This window comes from Tinamus guttatus, unplaced genomic scaffold (assembly GCF_059628265.1).
Source record: "Tinamus guttatus ecotype Peru unplaced genomic scaffold, ASM5962826v1 Tinamus_guttatus_pri_ptg000202l, whole genome shotgun sequence".
Classification (NCBI taxonomy): domain Eukaryota; kingdom Metazoa; phylum Chordata; class Aves; order Tinamiformes; family Tinamidae; genus Tinamus; species Tinamus guttatus.
In genome coordinates, this window is record NW_028288736.1 from 4,366,747 (window position 1) to 4,385,200 (window position 18,454).

Here is an 18,454-nt window from a genome sequence, read left to right on the forward strand (position 1 = left end):
TTTGTACAAGTGACTTTTACTCAAGCTTCCTGTGAAGACTAAATTACTGCTGTGATAGTATGACATTAAATTCATAACTGTGGAGTAGCAGTGAAAGACTTCTCTAGTTCAGAATATAAGTAATCCCTAGAAAGTGGCTTTTTCCCTTAAGCAGTAAATCCTTGTGTGAGCGTGGCACAGAGCAGGCGCCCGGCGCTCCGCACAGGCGGCCGCGCGCAGAGCAGTGCCGGCGCTGCCCCACTGCGCGCTCGGCGCGGCCACCGTCCTCGCGTGCCCTGGGCACCCTGCGCCTGAGCTCCTGCGCGTGCTGCCCCGCTGTGCGGCAACGCGAGCGCGCTCGCTAACCAGGAGCTGTGACACAGAGGGCATCGCACCCTCCCTGGGCAGCAGCGTCTGACAGCTCTCCTGTTCTGCAGGACCAGACACTAACCATGGCCTTCCTCTTTCTATTAGATGCACTCACAGCACAATACAAATATTTTTTATTTAATATATGATCTAATTTAAAATAAGGGCATGATCTCGGCCTTCAGTGATCACGTTGGAAGTAGTTATCAACCTGGTCTTTCTCCTCAGCCACATCTAGCTTTGACACACTTCTTTCAGTGAACTCAGTGTGGGGACTTCTGTAGGTCCAGGCTTTGTGCACCTTAATTCACTCTCTGTATTGCACAAAAGAGCTCAAGTGTGTTTCTGAGAACTGTGAATTTCGCTGCACAGGTTGAACTCTTTGAGATAGGCTTCGGTCATATACTAGTCAATATATATTAACAATGCAAATTTGAAGTAGTTTTGCTTCCATTAGCTGGTACTTTTCAACAAGCTGTTCAGTCTGCTCAGCTACGGCTTCACAGAAGAAGCACGGACTTAATCAGTTTAGAACAAAAGTCTTAGCAGACCAACATCTTTAAGCAGAGCTTTTAACCAAATGCACCAGCACCTGAAGTCTGGCAAAAACAAAAAAATCAGGAAGACTCTCAGATATTCAAATAGCACAGAGAGGTACCTAATTGGCTCCACAGCTGAAGCAGCAAGTTTGGGAGGAGCTAATGGGCACATAAATCATGGCATTCTGACTCAGGACATGTATTTGAGACCTCATACATATACAGGGGTCAAAATGAAGAGCGCGTTTTTGGAACTTCTGCTCGAGAGACAGTGAACATTTGGTCTCCCACCTGCTGAGTAGAGGGGAGTCGGCTTTTTTCATTCTGCCATTGTCTAAATCTTTCAAGTGCTTCATCCACAGAAATTGCCCCCTTTTTCACCTTTTCCTGCAATTGGATCAGATGATCTTGTTCAGGTGGGATGCTGTGTTGCAAAGTGCTGTAAGTCACCATGTCCGTGTAGCCTCTGGGTGCTGCTATGAAATGTGAACAGATGAAGGCAGGAAACATTAACTCTTTTCATTTATTTTTCTTTATGGTGCAAGTGCTTTGTTCAAAAAAAGTTACGCTGAGATTTTTATGAACCATTTTCAATTAAAATAGATGGTCTCTCACATGCATGGTTCTGTTTGTTTGTTCCCAACAGGAGCTATGCAACGAACCAGTGAGCTATCCACCAGCGCTCTCCGGCAGCTTCTTTAACATTTCATTAATTGCCATTCCCTGATCCATACATTTTCCAATTAGTGTCAGTTCACATAAAAACTTCTAAGGCTAAAGCTACAGTAGTGACATTTTAAAGGAACTCCTTGGCCTGTTAATGCACAAACTTCTACAATGCTGTTTTCCTTCCAGTTTTAAACAGCCAGGGTGCAATCTGGTTGGAAGCCATTACATAGCTTCCCATTAATTTATTTTTTTCCACCTATGATCATTAGTTACATCGCAGTGACAAGAACCTGTTATTAGAACCCATTTCTCTTGCAAGTTACAATGCTGGTGTATTGTAACTGAAGGAAAGGGACAGGGGTTCAGCACAACTTGGTGCTAAGAAGTGCAGCACCATACAGCTCCAGCAACCACGAAACAGGACCTTCCCAGCCCTTGTATAAGGAGCAAGAGTACACAAAGTACCGGGGGGCTGTACCCAAGCCTTGGAGCCATAGTTATTGGTTGGGTTGGTTTCCCTGCTTGGTTATGCACAGGGAGGGTGTCTTAAGCAAGGAAAGATTGTGCAAAGGGGAACATCTTCAGCATATGAAATGCTGAAGACACTAGACATGAATCTCATCCCCTTTGCATCTCAGCTCATCATTTATGTCTTGACAGCAAGGAACTAATGCTTTACATCTGACATAATTATTTGGAGAGAAGATTGGTTTATGAAAAATTGCTTTTTTTATACCAGCAAAAGGATAGTGAGGCTTACTCGGACTCTTAGGAACTATCATACCTCAGACTCTTAGGAACAGAACTATTTTATGTTAGTGCTCTCTCTCTCTCTCCCCCTCCCTCTAAAAATGTACATATACATTTTGTAGAGGTTTATTAGCAACACTCCATTATTACAGTAAACTCTAGAAGGCCCTAATTCTTTTCCTAAATGACTTATCATTAATGCAAAACAATGTCAGCAACACCAGAGGTTGCAGTGGCTCAGTATAGGACTAACCAGGCAATTGCATGCTGCTTTGTGCACTTTAATCCTCATCTGCTACTTGTTAAAGTGATACTGTTTCTATTGCGATTTATTTTTAGGAGCCCATTAATGGAATTTACAGTAGCAACTTTTTGACACGTTCTGAAACTCACATGACAGTTGGCCTGCCATCTTTTTCTTTTATCTGATCTCTTAATGCTGCCATAGCATTATGGATATTAACCACATACATACAGAAAAACAGATTCTAAATTAATGAAGAATTCCAGCAAAGCTCTACTAGTTGTACTGAGGAGCATCAAAGTAGCTAAAAGAGCCAGATGAAATTCTGTACCTTGCTTCCTGGCATTGCAATACAGCTTATCTTGGTCACTGGGTGATCTAGTGGCCTTTTGTTGAAACACTACAACGGAAGTAAGAAGAGAAGGCAGTTGGTGAAAATGACAGTAAAAATGTCACACATTCTGCAGGAAGGAAGGAGTTTCTTGAAAACAGACTAGAAGAAAGTTCTTATTCTAGCTTAGGAGCACTTCTCAGACCACTGATCAGTCTAATGTTGATTACCTGAAAAAACGTGCTGTTGTGCAGAATGGCGGCATCACTGATGTGACAGACACAACGACAAAAAGGTTTGAGGAAAATCTTACCATACTAACACGTTACTTGTTTAGAAAAAAAAAAAAACAGCTACACCTCTGAACTCTTCACCCGACGCAGATACCTACAGTACCCACTATCTTATTTTATGGGGGGTAAGGACTTAACTGTGCAGTAACACCAGCTGAGAATAATGATAATTACCTGAATCACATGAACGCTATTCAAATAAGAGTCTGTGCATATTTTTACTTAGATAATTGGGGTACCAAGAGCAGAAACCCCGAGCACTTGTTGGCCTAGGTGGTGCCCCTGCCCTGCGTCTCTGTTGCTGGATGCAGCCCAGCACCGAAGCGCTGCGCGCAGAGGGCTGCAGGCAGCGTGCGCACACCCCAGCCCGCAGCACCTGCCCCCGGTCTGCCATGCCTGCTGATGCAGCATCGGCCCTCCCAAGAGTCATTCTGACTTCAGCTCGCAGTGAAGTAGCCTCATTGACATGACTGCAATGCAGCAAAAGTGCCAGTTTAATGGAGCAAACACTTGTTTTGAGACCAAGGCGCAGCGGAACGTAGCTGTGCTTGAGCCTCAGGGCAGTGGAGAACCGCGTCTTGCTCATGCAGAGCAGAGAGACCTGGCGGACTCTGGTTTCCTCCTGGCCACCCTGCTAAGGCAGCCTGAGATGATGCACCGTGTATATCAGGGAAACGTGTGGAGGGGAGGTTCAAGACGGCGCTGACATTTAAACCCTCTGTAATGGCCACAGACTGCTACTAAATGTGCTCGCATTATTCTCATCTGTACTTGGAATAGCATCCCCCCTTTTAAAGTGACCAGGGCACAGAGGGCATGCATGCAGCCCAAACTCTACTGCATGAGAGGAGAAGCTGGAAGAAGGCTACACTCAACCGTGTCCCTGCTTGGAAAGTGCTTAAATTGATAGGTTTTGAATTTTTGCTGAGTTTTGCAATGTTGGAGTAATCAGAAATGGAATTACTCTTCCAGTTGTTCAAAGTAGAATTATTAAAACCACTTTAAATGCTGCATCTTGCTGAAATGATTTCAGTTGGCAGCAAGTATTCACTGTGGGTGAAATAAATGAAAACAAATTATGCCCGTTCCTGGACCGCCTGGAATGACGCACGCGCACACGGCAGTACAGCTGCCACAGGCTTAAAGAAGGCTCGAGGAATTTACCTCCTCATTTCCACAATCGAATTATGGATATACCGCTAGAATGGCAGACTTGGGCCATTCTGTACAGAGATATATTCTGGTCCTTCTTAAATATGGAAGAGAAAGCAAAAGTTGCCCCAGCAGAGCAATATTAATATAGTACTTCTTTTTTAAAATTTTGAAGTACCTTGGCCTTGTGCCACAGAAGGTTGTGTATTGCCACAGCCTCTCTGCTGTAGATAATCTGATTGAAAAGTTGCAGCACTTCTATTTCACTTTAATTTAACAGCTACCTTCAGCAATATCTGCAGAATCAAAAAGAGCCCTTTAAAAACTGTAGTCACGTTGTGACTGATTAAAGTACCTGTGCATACTTATAGGTCGAAATCCACAATTTAAAAGCAGATACATAATTTTTATCCATGATGTATATACTTTCTTTCTGAATTTCTTAGAATTAACTGAGGTTGAGAGAATTAATAAGCAATTCTACTTCATTTCCCTGCTACAGGGCAGAGATGAAGTTTTCTGCATGCCCTAAATGCATTTTTATTTCTTAGATGGTGAGCTTGCTTTTTAGGCACATAATATAACCTCAGTATTTCTTCAGTAACGCAAGAACTACAGCACCATATTCCAGTAGCTCGAAAACACAAAGCAACATTTAAAAAGTATGGCAAAACACAAATTTTGTGGCAAGCATGCAGAAGCTTAGGAAAATCCCTGATGGGAGACTTGAAAAGTAAGAGGAGGATCCTAGGTCCTCTGAAATGCCTTTATCTCCATCAGACTTGTTACAGATACTGTTTCAAGTAGTCTGCACGTGCAAGTAAATAAGGTATGATACTTGAAATGTGGTTAATATTTTCATGATTATCACTACATATATGAGGACTAAAAACGCAATATCTAAGTTAAGAGGAACATTCTATACATTTCATGCAACTACAAGAAAGAGCAAAGAGTAGCCAGTGTCTGGAGAGAAAATTTGCAGATTTTAACAAGGGTTGCTGGCTGATGATGCTCAGGAACCCAATTTTCAGAATTAGTTGGGTTCTGACAGAAAGCCGTAATGGTGAGCAGTTATAGGTGGACTATGAGGTATCAAAAATTGCTTAGTGGTAAGGCAGTAATAAGCACAATTAAAAAAAACATGCAATCAAAAGATGGAAAATTCCACATTTTGAGGGATGCCAACTCATACCAGTTAAGAGGCGTTGGTCAATTAAGATATGGTTTCTAATTTAGTTTTTACTTTAGCTGCCTGAACTATGAAGGATGTTTCCTGATTTCTTGTATTAGCAATATTACTTCTAAAAATCAAATAACTGTTTGGCACTATACGCTAGAGATTCAAATAAATCTAGATTGATGAACCTATCTTCTGGAAAGAATATTCTGCTAATCACAGCATCAGCATAATACCAGCTAGTCTGCACTTCCAGCAGAGGAGGACTAGGGAAGAGAGGCAATAAAACCATTGATAAATATCACTCATTTGAATTCACTTTGCTTAGGGAAATTCTAGACGCGCTTAGTCATTGACTTCACTGAGTTGCGTCCCAAACAAAAAATCGTTTTATTTAGGAAGCACTGAAAATGAAAATCTGGTGGACCACGCTCTTTATAAGAAGCACAGGACTACGTGATGATGCAAATTAATTAATGAACTAGGATTTTGCTTATTAACACATCTACACTCAGCTGCAAGTTGGAGCCAGTGTGCAAGCTGCTGCCCTGCTCTGAGGAGGCTTCTGCTCCATTCCACAAAATTAACAGTCATTATTAGAGGAGGACTGAAAAAGGACAGCTGGACGTAGGGATAACGGGACGAGCAGTGAGAGGCTCCTATCTTTGACCAGGCTGTTTCTTTTTCAATATTCATTTCAAAACTTAAAGTGAGCAGACATAGTACCTAGGCAAACAAATTTTGCAGGTCCTTTTCCTGGTAGAGATTAGCTTGCAAATTAGATGTAGCACAGCAAAGGCTGACAAATACCCAGAGAATACTAAGGCAGAAACACAGAAGAGTGATGCTTATTATTCAGGAGACAAGAACTCTGCAGATATTGTGTTTGCATCTTTTTAGATCTTGTTTTTCTTTTGCTAGTTGTTTACTAACACATAGGCCACCGCCAGCAAGGTGACAGCACTGCAATACTAACCAATAAGTTTTGCATCAGATAGCCAAAGACTGTTCTTAAAATTATGCAAAATATTTCACCAGGATGTGCAAAGGCACCGTTGCTCTCAGAAGGGAAGGGGAAAGGACCAGCCTGACTTAACTGTGCTGGGGTGAGACGACCAGTTGGAGCTACAGCGTCACACTTGCTCCTAACAACTTCCCCAGCCCGCTGACAGCATCTACCTGCCATAGCCATGTAGCTAGGTAGTTGAGACTGAGAAACTCAGTTTTCTCAGATCAAAAGTAAAATGACTTTAAAAAGAATCACAAGGCAATGACAATGTGAAAACATTAAACCAAAAATAAAAGCAGACACATCAGCGATTCTCCCTGTTTGCAGTCAGATTCTGAGCATCAGATTCTGGGCTCAAGCTGTCAGAGCCGCAGCGCGATGGCTCAAGAGGGCAAGGGCTCTTCCCTGGGGGCCAGGGCTATCCTGCTGCCCTGGGCAAGACCCACAACGCAATCCCTGGATGCCACACTCCTGGAGGAGTCAGGAGGCTGCCAAGTGGGATGCACGTGTAGGGGGTCGGGGTAACCTGCCTTCAAGCTGTGGGGCAAGGTGCTCGCCATGCTGCGTGTGATGAAGGGAGCTCCCCACGCTCACTCCTGGCAAAAGGGTAACACAAGGAACAGGGAGCTGCCAGGCCTCTAGCAATATACGGGACGCTGTTTGTTCCTGTGTGTAGTCTGCACATCCCCCACAGCCCCACTCCTCTTCAGCAGCGGGAAACAAAAAACAACTGTACCTGTTTTTACCAGAAATGCACTACCTAGAACAGCTGGCTTTTCAGCCAGGCTGTACCTCCAAAGTATTTTCCTTTGCTGCCCCTTATTCAGCATGTATTTTAATCTATGCAAGTTAAAGCAGTAAAAAAATCTGAGTGAATCAGCAGAGCAAATGAGCCCTGTACAGCACCTCCCAAGCAGCCGAACAGTGCTTCCTATCCTTTCCTTCACAGAGAAACCTCCTGAGCCTGGGGATCCATCATGGCATCCATCTGCAGCGCAGTACTCCACACTCACCATAGAAAGGTAAGGAAAAATTCCTTCAATGGGACATAAATATTGTGCAGTTTGCATGGGCTCCAAGGCTTCCCTTTGTGAACTCCTGTTTTCGATCATTTAAGCAAGTTGCATAATAAGAATTTCTAACTTGGGATGCGAGGGCTGTTGTTTCCAATATTCGGCCTGTTAAGTTTCCATTGCACTAGCAATCCTGGGCTCCATTATGTTGCTGGGTTTTATTTTTTATTGTATTTGCATTTAAATTCTCTATGCTGCACATAAAAAAATCTGCCTCCCTAAAAGTACCCACTGGCTGCTCCTTTTGCTGCATATCCCGTGACTTTGATGAGCAACAGGTATGCAAGTTGTTCTCTTCTGCACTAGTGACTGGTAACCCTGGTGCGAGTCTCCCAGACAGCTATCTTAATATAATAAAATGTTTCCAGTGCACAGAGGAGAAACACATTGCTTCAGGGACTTATGAGGGGTCACTAAAGGGACAAAGGCTACAGCATGTGAAGCAAAGTAGTAAATGGCTCTTCCAGACTTTCTCTAGAGACACATGAAGCAAGTAAAGCTTTACTTACGCTGCTGTAGGACACGTGTCTGTGTTACAGGGAACCCCCTTGTACAGGTGGGCTCCGGTCAGGGGAAAAGGATGGAGGCAGAGCAGCAATGCAATCCGTCAGCCCCAGGGCTGGCCGGCAGAAACAACGAGGAGGCACTACAGGAACCCTTGCACCTGCTTGGAGAGTATGCTGGGGACTTTGGTTCCTAGCCCAATCAGTCTGTATCAACAGGGAGCATTAAAATTTCACTGTAAAATGCAAACAAAACACCTCATACATTTATTTAACAGTTGTTTTGGCAGAACACAATAAAAAAAAACACTGAAAAAACTACAAAAGAATACTAAGCACTTCAGGAACGGAAAGGGAGCACACAGGGTGCACACCATCTGGACCATAAGCTACCTGGCACCAATTTGAAACTCAGTCGCTTGCTGAGCCTTTCTCACATAAGGCAGAATTCCTGCAATGCTCTAAATAAAACAGCAGACATGTTCACTGTATGCTGAAGATTCTGTATCTTTAGTGGCATCCAGTAGAGCACCCTCACAAACTCCACCACTTTTGCCTCAAGCAGAAGACAGGCTGTTGTGGCTTCATTGACTTCAGTGTGTACTGAAAGTGGCTACAGGAATTGGATCAACTGTGTGGAACCAGTTGAGAGGAAACAAATTCAGAAGACGGCCCCAAGAAGCAATCCAGGAAGTAGGCAGGCATTTCCACCATACTACGCTTACTGCGTTTTGGCTGATAAATGAGCCCAGATATTTCCCTCACTTCTGTGGGCACGGATAGGGCAACAAGAAATGCTCTCCTTGTACCTCAGCACAGCACTACTACAACAGCCCCTACGAGTGGAGAACAAGCTCATTCTTTCTGTGAACTCCCAAAGCACATGGGGATCTAGCCATGAGTGACAGTGTTTGACGAAGAGGCGCACAAAGGACAGGCGACTCAAACAGCATATTCTGCATCACGTTGCTGAAAGAACACACTCACAGCTGTCCAACATTCAGTCATATGGTCATAATTCTTACAAAATTAAACTAAAAAAGTGATTCTTAAATGGAAAATGAAAATTAGCATTAGTGAGAGAGGTTTTCCATGCATAAAGGTGAAAATAGGTTGACTGAATCAACCACTTGGTTGGTTTGAAAGTTACTGAACAAATAACTATCTTTTAAGGAAATACTGTTCAACAAATAGAATGCAGACACCCCTCCTCTACCAGTAAATATTTGCAAAGAAGCACCACTAACCTTGTACTATGTAGGGAGTGTTCTCCTCTCTGCACGGCCAGCACACAGGGCGAGGGGTGGGAGCCGGAGGCCTGTTCACAATGAACGACCTGCACTCTGCCCTCCTCTCCTCCTCAGCCAGGATCATATCGTACACGCACTCGTCCAGCCTCGCAGAACTGTACGGGTCTTCCTCCTCCTCTTCCTCACACGTATCTTGGTCTCCTCCGTGGCATGTTGCTAAGTCTCTGTCACCACGATCTCTTTCACTTCTGTCTTCCACCAATTTCCTCTCTGAAAAGGAAAGGTATTACTATACAGGTTAAGAAAGGACAGAAATTACTGTTCTAGATTTTTCTTGTGTAAGTTGGAGTCCTAATTTCACTGAAGTGCTCTGATTTTCAGAAGTTCTGAAGGCCACAGAGAGGATTTTCCAAAGGAACACTTCAATTTCAGGGCCTCTTCATGATTTCACCTCAAATTATCAAAACTGCATGGTTATGTACTCACCCCCAAATAAATGACCTTATTTAAGAGCAATACTGGATATTCCCCTATTTGCTCCTGCCGGACATTCAAGCAAATTAAGTGGCACTTGTGCCCTTGACATTTTGGAAAGGGACCACGACTTAGGAATTGAAACCTATTTTTAGAAAACATTGGGTTTTATCTTTCCAACATCTTCAGTGTCCCATTTTTGCGGGTTTGACCAAGATGTACTCCATGAAAAGATAGAAAAAAATATATATCAAAAAAACCCCTTAAGCCCCTTACAATGTATTAGAAATTTATGACCTCTTGTAACCTATACTACGAACATCCAAACCCCCACAGCCAAATAACTTGAGTCACTGCTTCTTCTGTACTCCCTCTATCTCAAACACGGCATAGTCCAATCTGTTTACGGGTTTAAAGCGCTTAATGATCTTTCTAAGTGCAATACAATGTAATTTATAAATGACATACCTTACTAGTATGTATTCTGGCTAAGATATAAAATGTTTCAAAAAAAAAAAACACATGTGATGAAGCCATCTGCCTTATCTAATATGAAAAATATTTTGCTTCTGTGACATTCTAAGTTTTCTTTATAGGATTTTTCTTTTCTTTTAACTCCCCCAGGGGGCACTGTCATGCCACTGCCAAAAGGAAGATGCTTCAAGAGGGCTGAACTCTGCCTTGCCTCTTAGGTATTCCACAGCAACATCCTCACTAAGTGGCTGACTAAAAATATGTAGCAATGACTCATTACAGCTCGGCTTTGAAAAGCAACTATCATCCCAATTTAGAGAATTCCTGATATTTTCTCCCCACCACTAGGGCTGAAATGATGAACTAAAGTGAACGCTTCAGGAAAAGCAGAGCCTCTCTCAAATGAACCATTCAAACAGCAGCTTTTTCAGATGAGCTCTGCACTACCCTTGCACTCAGCACAAAATCCAGCAAAGCAGAGGAACCTTCTCTGCTGGTATCCATGTACAGATGTACAGACATTTCTACCAAGCCTATACTAATAAATCCTGTATGCAAACCCTGCCCCCCTCATTTACGCATTTAAATATTAACCTTTGAGTATTTCATGGGAAATAAACCCAGTTTTTATTTTCAGATCATTCTTCCTTTCTTTTAGAAACTACTTGTAACCAGCTTGTAGCCCGAAGCAGGCTATAGGGCTAGAAAGCTCTTTCTGGGTACTTACGTGAATGCCAGAAGTGCTTGGAGATGGTTAATTTAGGCCTCTGATAGGTTATGCCACATTTAAAAACAGTAATAAGCAGTTAATAAAAATAACAGTTTGGAGTAAACTCACAAGTGATTTGTGCGTACTTATCAAGTGTCCATATCCAGTGTCAATCACATTTTTTTTTCCCTTGACTATTTAAGACTGGTATTTAGCTTGAAATCTTTCTTATAAAAGGGTTCTGAAGTGAACCCTTCCAAAACAGATGCCACCAGTATTTTAGTCTTTTCATGCTTGAATCAAACTACAATGTTTAATTTTACATTTCATTACACAGCATTTCATTAAAGATCATGATTTCTCCCCCTCCTCAATGTACAGCACAATATAGTGTCATATTTATAACCACAACTTTGATTAAGCCTAGTAAAATACTCTTATTTCTCCCACAGTCACCTTCTATTAATTCTACCAGTGAAATTCCAAACTGTATTCAAAACCATATTTCTCATCTTTAAATGGCAGCTAGTTAAAGTTAACTTGACAAAAATACACACTCAATATTTTAAAATCTCTGTTGCAACTCCAAAACATCATGTATCATTTGACAGTTCTCTGAGATGGGCAGAAGGAAGAAGATCTGAAGGCAGAGCCCCGCACTCCACAGCGCAGTATCAGCCATCAATCTGGGTCAGGATGCTCCTGACGGAGCGTAACGGACAGGCACATCCTCACCTTACACAATTAGGGCCATACTGTCTGGCTGCTACGATTAGCACTCACTGTACACAATCTACAGCAGCATCTGACCGCAGCTGTGCATATGCTTGTATTTGGGTTTCTTTCCCTCTCAAGATCTTACCTTGTGAAAAATTGTGCAGATCATCCTGTCTGACGGGGCCAGCCAGATTTCGACGGGGAAGAAGGGGTGGCCTTTTACAGAAAAAAGAGCGTCTTAGGCTCTCTCCAGGATCCTGATCACATATGTTGGCGTACAAACTGTCAGAATTGTTGTCACAGCTCTGTGAACCTCCCTCTACTTCATCTTCATGTTCTATCTTTGTGTCTTCTCCGTTATCTTCTGCATCATCTTTCTTTTCTTCATCCACCTCAGCTTTTCTTTGGCATCTCGATCCAACTCCACGCTGATCCCCTGGGCTCTGCTTGGCTTTTAATACTAAGGAATGCATTATTTCATTTAAAATTGCCATCTGGAAATGTTTCCTGTTTCAAGGTTTTCCATAGAAGTAACACAATGGCTAATAAAACTTTTATGAACTAATACAGTAGGAAAGCTGTCAAATACACATTGTCAGTGAACAGCTTTTAAAATATTTACCAGATCAACCGTGGAAGTTTTTATTCTATATTGCTACTCTGGCATGCAACATCTTTGTGCATGCAATATGTTAAACTTTTTTGAGTTATTGTCAAACAGAATCACACACACTTACCTTGCTCTGTAATTCGTATTACTTGATTTTCAGTGCAGCCCCGCATAGCAGTTAGCAAAATAAAGCCATAGCTCACACAGCTGTGCAACTTGCTTTTAATACCCTGTGGAGGCTGGCTGCTTGTTTAAATCTCTAAAATGAAATAAACATTGCCCTCGGGAGAAGAACTCCACTTTCCCAGGGAAACTGAGCCCTTATGTCTTTAGCGACCCATGGACACAGAACAAGAACACAACAGATGGATGCACAAGCGTAAAGTCTCACCACTATGTAGAGCATCAAGCTTTGGGTAGCCAACCTAAGCAGCATAACAGAAAAACTATATAGCTCCTTCAGCAGCCTTCTAGCCTACATGTAGCTGGCAATACACAGCCCTTGAGGTAGGCTTTCCACTCGGAGCTCTGCTTTGGAAAGGCCTTTCTTTCTCCACTGTTCATACTGCACATGATACAGTTAGAAAGATAAACTTGACAACAAACAGATAAAATAAAAACAAGATAAAGTTTAGCCTTGTTTTATAGATATGTGATACTGTAAGATATATGTAGCTGTAAGAAACAGCCATGAGTGCAAACAAAATAAGCAGCAGCTTTCAAAGGGAATTCAGATGACCAAATGCATTAGCACCAGGCTCGACATGAACCTATGCCTAGACGTATGAAGAGCAGGCTGCTCTTCATTAAACCTTCTCGCCCCCGCACAGGAGCTGGCCACCTCTGCAGGCTTGATCGTCTGCCAGATCACTAGCAGATACCCTCCATTTCCAGATCTTTCCTGGAGCTGCGCTTACACTGAGGTCTATTTTACAGAGCCATGACTGTATTATCACAACTAGGCAGTATATAAATCTCTTCACCTCAGAAGATGGGGCAAAATGTGGAGATGGAAAGCATTCAAATTATTTGGCCATACCATTTGTATTTAACCCCACAGAGTCTCCAGATTTCTTTATTTCTTACTTAACACAGCCAACACCTACAAAGCTGTCTCACAGTGTGACTTACAACTGGCTGGTTCAGTATCGGAGCCCAACATAAGGACGTAAGTGTCATCCTCTTCCTCCTCACAACTGGTGAAGTTATCTGCCGTACTAGTCTGGAAAGAAAAATAAAACAGAGAACGTGTATTGGTGACACAATCCCGAAGCAAAGTCATGCAGGGTCAAGGAGGAAACCATTATCCTGAGGAGAAGCGGCCACAATTCCTGCACAATTCCCGATTCTGTCCCAAACCTCTGCAAAAGTTTGCAAGTTACCAAGCAGTTACTTCCGGATGTTACAGAAATGCCGGAACTGAAAGGCCTCTGAGAGATCAATATTGTCTTAAGTCCAAGATTAAATGCCACCTCTTAACATCAACAGGCAAATACTTCCTTTTCTTTCAGTTTTATATTTTAACTGTCTTGATTAAGCCTCATGTTGAGCTATAGACTTTCAAAATGGCAAAATTTCTGAATAGATTCAAAGCTGTCCCTCTTAAGCAAAGATTGCAGAGATTTAACTCAGTTGTTTCTTTAGGAATGGCATTAGGAGAATGATTATAACCATCCTGTCAGGATTTTCCGCAGTGCTCTTGCTGAAACGCCATCCTTTTCAAGGCAGGTTTTCTAAAGATTTTCTACTTCTTCTTCTGATACAAAGGATTTTCCTATCCTTCAAATTTTTTTTCTCTGGTGAGTGTGTACTGACAGAGACTCCTCCTCTTGGCAAGAGCCCACATCTGAAATTTGTTGCGTTGTATCTTCTTGCCCAGGCAAGGAGCTAAATTAAAGCACATAGAGGAATCTAATCCAGCAGTGAGACTGGATACAGTGATGGCAGGAGTGAGGAGCTCCTGGACATCAGCATTTCACTTGACTCACAGGTAAGTCTACCAGCCACAGATCACACTGGCCTTTGCACACATGGTAGATTCATACTTTATATTCCTAGAAATAGAATAACACAGAATGCCTCATGGTAACCCACTCAACCGCTTGCAGAACAAAGAACTTCATACTTAATTTGGGCCTAGGACAATCCTTAGGGTAATAAGAATCAACTGAATTGATTCTTAAGTGCTGGCCTCCACTGTCTCCCAACCGCCTCCTTTTTGTCATTTTCCTCCAGAGAATTGCCTCTTAATACAACAGGTTGAATTTCAAATGTGTGCATGTGTATATTACATATTTTACACAGAGTATGTACACCACTTATGAGTCTTCACCTGCAGACTCATGTTGATTAACCTCTTATTTTTTCCAGACTTTTTCTCCTCAAGTCACAGCTGTGTCTTTCATCATTCAGTGTCACTAAATTTGATAGCCCACATGCTGCCTTGATAATCTCTTTAAATCTAAACAAGGCATGTTACTGAGAAGTAGGAAATCCTTTACCAGAACCACTTACAATCTTAAATGCAAGGCGTACCTTCTGTGTGGCTCAGCAGTGAATTGTTCCATTAAACACCACAGCTTGGACTATTTTATTCCCTCCCTGTAATTCAGGCTCTGTCAAACTCACCAGGATATAGTTAGCAGCAATCTCCTCTGCTTCCGGGTGGAAAAACATTTCTGCATCCTGCATAAAGATGTCTGAAGAACATCATGCATGCTTTCCTCCCTGGGACAAACTTTTCTTTCCTAAAAGTTCTGGGTAAGCTATGAGACCTTTCTACCCCTCCAATAAAAATCTTTTTTTCCTGTAACCAGTGTATCCAGTAGCAAAGCATGAAAAATGCAGCTCCCTTCAGCCAGTCTTGCAAGGCCTGTAATTTATAGGCTTATCCTAGGCTGTATTTAATACTAAAATTTAATACTAAATTAATTCAATTTACACACCTCTGTCAGTCTGTTTGCCTACCAGTTTTCTCCATTAAGCCTTATTCCTGAAGAATAAGGCTTCGAACTTCAAGACTTCAAACACTAGCTTAAATTGAAGGTGCTACATTTAATTTGCTGAGCACAAAGACTATCTAATCCTCCCCTGGACTCTAGATCATTCCTATTTGCCTCTTGGATAGCATTCAGACTTGCTTTCTAGCAGCTATAAAACATTATCCTGTCATGCTAGGTCCATTCATTTAGAGCTGAGGTAGCTTCAGATGCTTTGTTTGTTTATAACATGTAGCCTAGATGCTTCTTTTAATACCCCTTCCAATATTCAGCGTCTATAGCTCTGCCAAATGGAGCTTTGCTCACTGATCTCTCTCTCAGGGCTCTGTGGCTCAGCATTTCAGATCAGAGGAGAAGAAAGTCCTGGTATGGCTGTCCGGCATCCTTAAAGACCTTTTGTGCTATCTATCAAGCAATAACCTTGTCAATCGCCTGACTGAATCCAGGTGCATGATGCCAGAAGGGAAAGAGAAAAACAGTGTGGTTCTGGTGCGACAGAGCCCACAACTCTGCTCATATGGAACCCTAATTCTCCTGGGACTTTTTTGAGAAACAAGTTGCCAAACGCTGGTCAAAGCCATAACAGTCTTTATGGTCTTGCTATAGAGGCTGTGAGGGTATGTAAAGCAAAGAGGCAAGAGCGCTTGTGCTTTAGAAATGATGTGACACTATGTGCATAGGTACATTGGGGCCTAGGTCTTTGGGGTCAGTGCAGGCCAAAGAGCAATATTGGTGTGTAGGCCTTTGGGGTCAGTGCAAGCCAAAGCAGGAGACACTGGCTTCTCTCCAGCTCCTAGTGAACCAAATCCAAAGGGATGTTGGATCTACCTGCACTTAACACTTGCAGGGTCCACTGAAACTGAATGCAGACCTCAGTACTGTGCACTGAGGTCACTGCTCTTTCATAAAGGTACGTGGAAGCAACGGGCTTGAAACCCTGGAAGTAGATGTGAGCCTGGGAGATTTCTGTAGCTGAATAAGACTATGCCCAACTATAAATCACCTTGCTGAACCATGGAGCTGAAAGGAATTTGAAAAATCTTTCTATTACCTAAATTGCTAATGGAATACAGACTAGTACAGGAACTAGGGCATTGTGCACCCTGATCAATAAGCTTTTCCATTTTGACAATGAATTGTTGAAAATTAGCCTTATAAAAACATTTCTCATTGCCTCCAATTTCCCCCATTAGCTGTGTTTCATTTTGTGCCTTCATAAGGTTCCTAAATGCATGTGCTACACTTCCCTGTTTGTCCTTAGCCACCTGATACAGCTCCCACTTCCTGAGGGCTTCCTTCTGCCAGCTGGGCTTTTTAGAGAAAAAGTCAGGACTTCTACTACACTTTCCATCCTTCTTCCATAATCAGTTTCCAGTTCTGTCTTAATAGCATTTCCTTTAAATATCACTTCTTTCATCTCCTGTGAGACAATGCACAGGAAAGTTTCCTTATCAAATCTCTAAACTCACTGATTTTTTTTTCCCTTTCTGAAATCTACTGCTATTATTTTGTTATTTCTCCATCCCATCATAAACACTGTATGTTAGCAAGCATGTTAGATGCCTCTCACTAATGTTACCTTCTGTCTGGATATTCTCTGTAAGCTTCTCCTGACTGATTACAACCCAAGAAGGGAGTCCTGCAACCACTTCCTTCACTATCAGCATCATCAGGTACTTAGCATAAGCAGCCAAAGTGCCAGTATATTTTTGACAACAAGAAACTCAAATATAACAAGTTCTCTGATCCAAAAGAGGGAGAGATAGTTTTCACCTATCGAATTCAAAGCAATGGCATGAACACCAAAATCAGCTTGAGCACCAAAATCAGATGTGCTAGCTTCCTTTTGAAAAGGGTTGTCTAAAAAAACCCAACTTAAAAAAATGTAAGCAGTAAAACAGCTTCTACACTTTCTCAAGTACAAACTAGAAAGTCTTTTCCAGAAAATTTTAAAAGAGAGAACAAGAAACCACATTTTCTAAAGTGACTCAACTTTTTGATAATTCCATTTCATCCAACTTTCTGGCCTAATGGAAACCTTACCAATCTCTTCACAAACTACATAGCTGAAAACCAGGATTGCCTCTGACCTTTAGCAAAGGCAATCTGTGGGAAAACTCAGCTGGTCTCACCACAAAATCTACTTTCAGGGTAACCAAGTCTGGAGATACGTAGAAACATTAAACATCACTCAGAAAAGTGCTACACTTGATACTCCAGGCCCTATGTCAATGTTTCTTATTTCAGGAGTAGAACTTGCCCAAATCTCTGAGAACATGCCCTCGGTCCCTTTTCCCTGACACCAAGAGCACCCTCCAGGATAGCCCCTCTCCTTCAGTGCTGCTGCTGAAAGCACTTCAGCCCGGAGGCTGTGGGCTGAAGAGGCTGCGGAGGCCTTCACGCACAGTGATGCTTCCGCAGTACTGCATCCTCTCACTGCGAGAGGACGCAAGCACGGAGCAAAAAAGCCTGGAAATAGCGAGAGTCATCTCAGAACCTCCAGACAGACAAAATTACTTTCCTTAGATGGAGGTTTCCTCTATTCCTCTCTCACATGTGTAGCACCGTCGCTTTCTAAAGCAGTTGTTCTTGCTCTTAGGATGGATAAATTGCAATGAAACACAGTAGTTGGGCGTTTTTTTCTTTTTCTCCCAGGTGACTGGCTCGTACTGTTCCTCAGAGCTACTAGCACTGTCTGTTTAGCCTCCAGATGCAACCATGAAAGCAGAGGGGGCCAGGAATGTGCTGCCATTTAACACCCATCTTCCCCGTTGCTGCTCCACTTCATTCCACCTTCCCTACAGTCCTGCCTGGACTGCAGCCCTTGGCACTGGGCCTCTCATAGCCTTCCTGAACGCAGAGGTGAGGAGCAGACACGTCCTGGCAGATGGTCTCCATTCGCGCTTCCCCACGTCGTGCAATTGAAGCAGACGCTTTGGCAAACAAGCTCCTTCACTCACTTCCACCTGTGCCCCCGATCTGCAGCCTAGTGACCAGCCATTTCAGTTATAAATTTTTTTCTAACTCTCAAGTTTGCCTTAATGTTACTACTATGCCCATATTCCACAACATAAAATATTCATCAAAGTATTGGGAGTGTTTAAGTATTTATTACTTATTCTTCCCAGGG

General features: G+C 42.6%; 1 protein-coding gene across 1 annotated transcript; it reads right to left on the reverse strand.

The window, feature by feature from the left end:
• Positions 1-1,115: 1,115 nt before the first annotated feature.
• On the reverse strand, positions 1,116-18,222 carry LOC148594785 (B-cell scaffold protein with ankyrin repeats-like). The gene is made up of 7 exons (XM_088524037.1): positions 18,127-18,222; positions 14,954-15,010; positions 13,457-13,547; positions 11,861-12,175; positions 9,339-9,611; positions 2,882-2,950; positions 1,116-1,363 (listed from the first exon to the last, which is right to left on the reverse strand). Exons 1-7 carry the CDS (start codon positions 18,220-18,222, stop codon positions 1,116-1,118), a joined length of 1,149 nt encoding a protein of 382 aa, XP_088380163.1.
• Between the last annotated feature and the right edge of the window lie 232 nt (positions 18,223-18,454).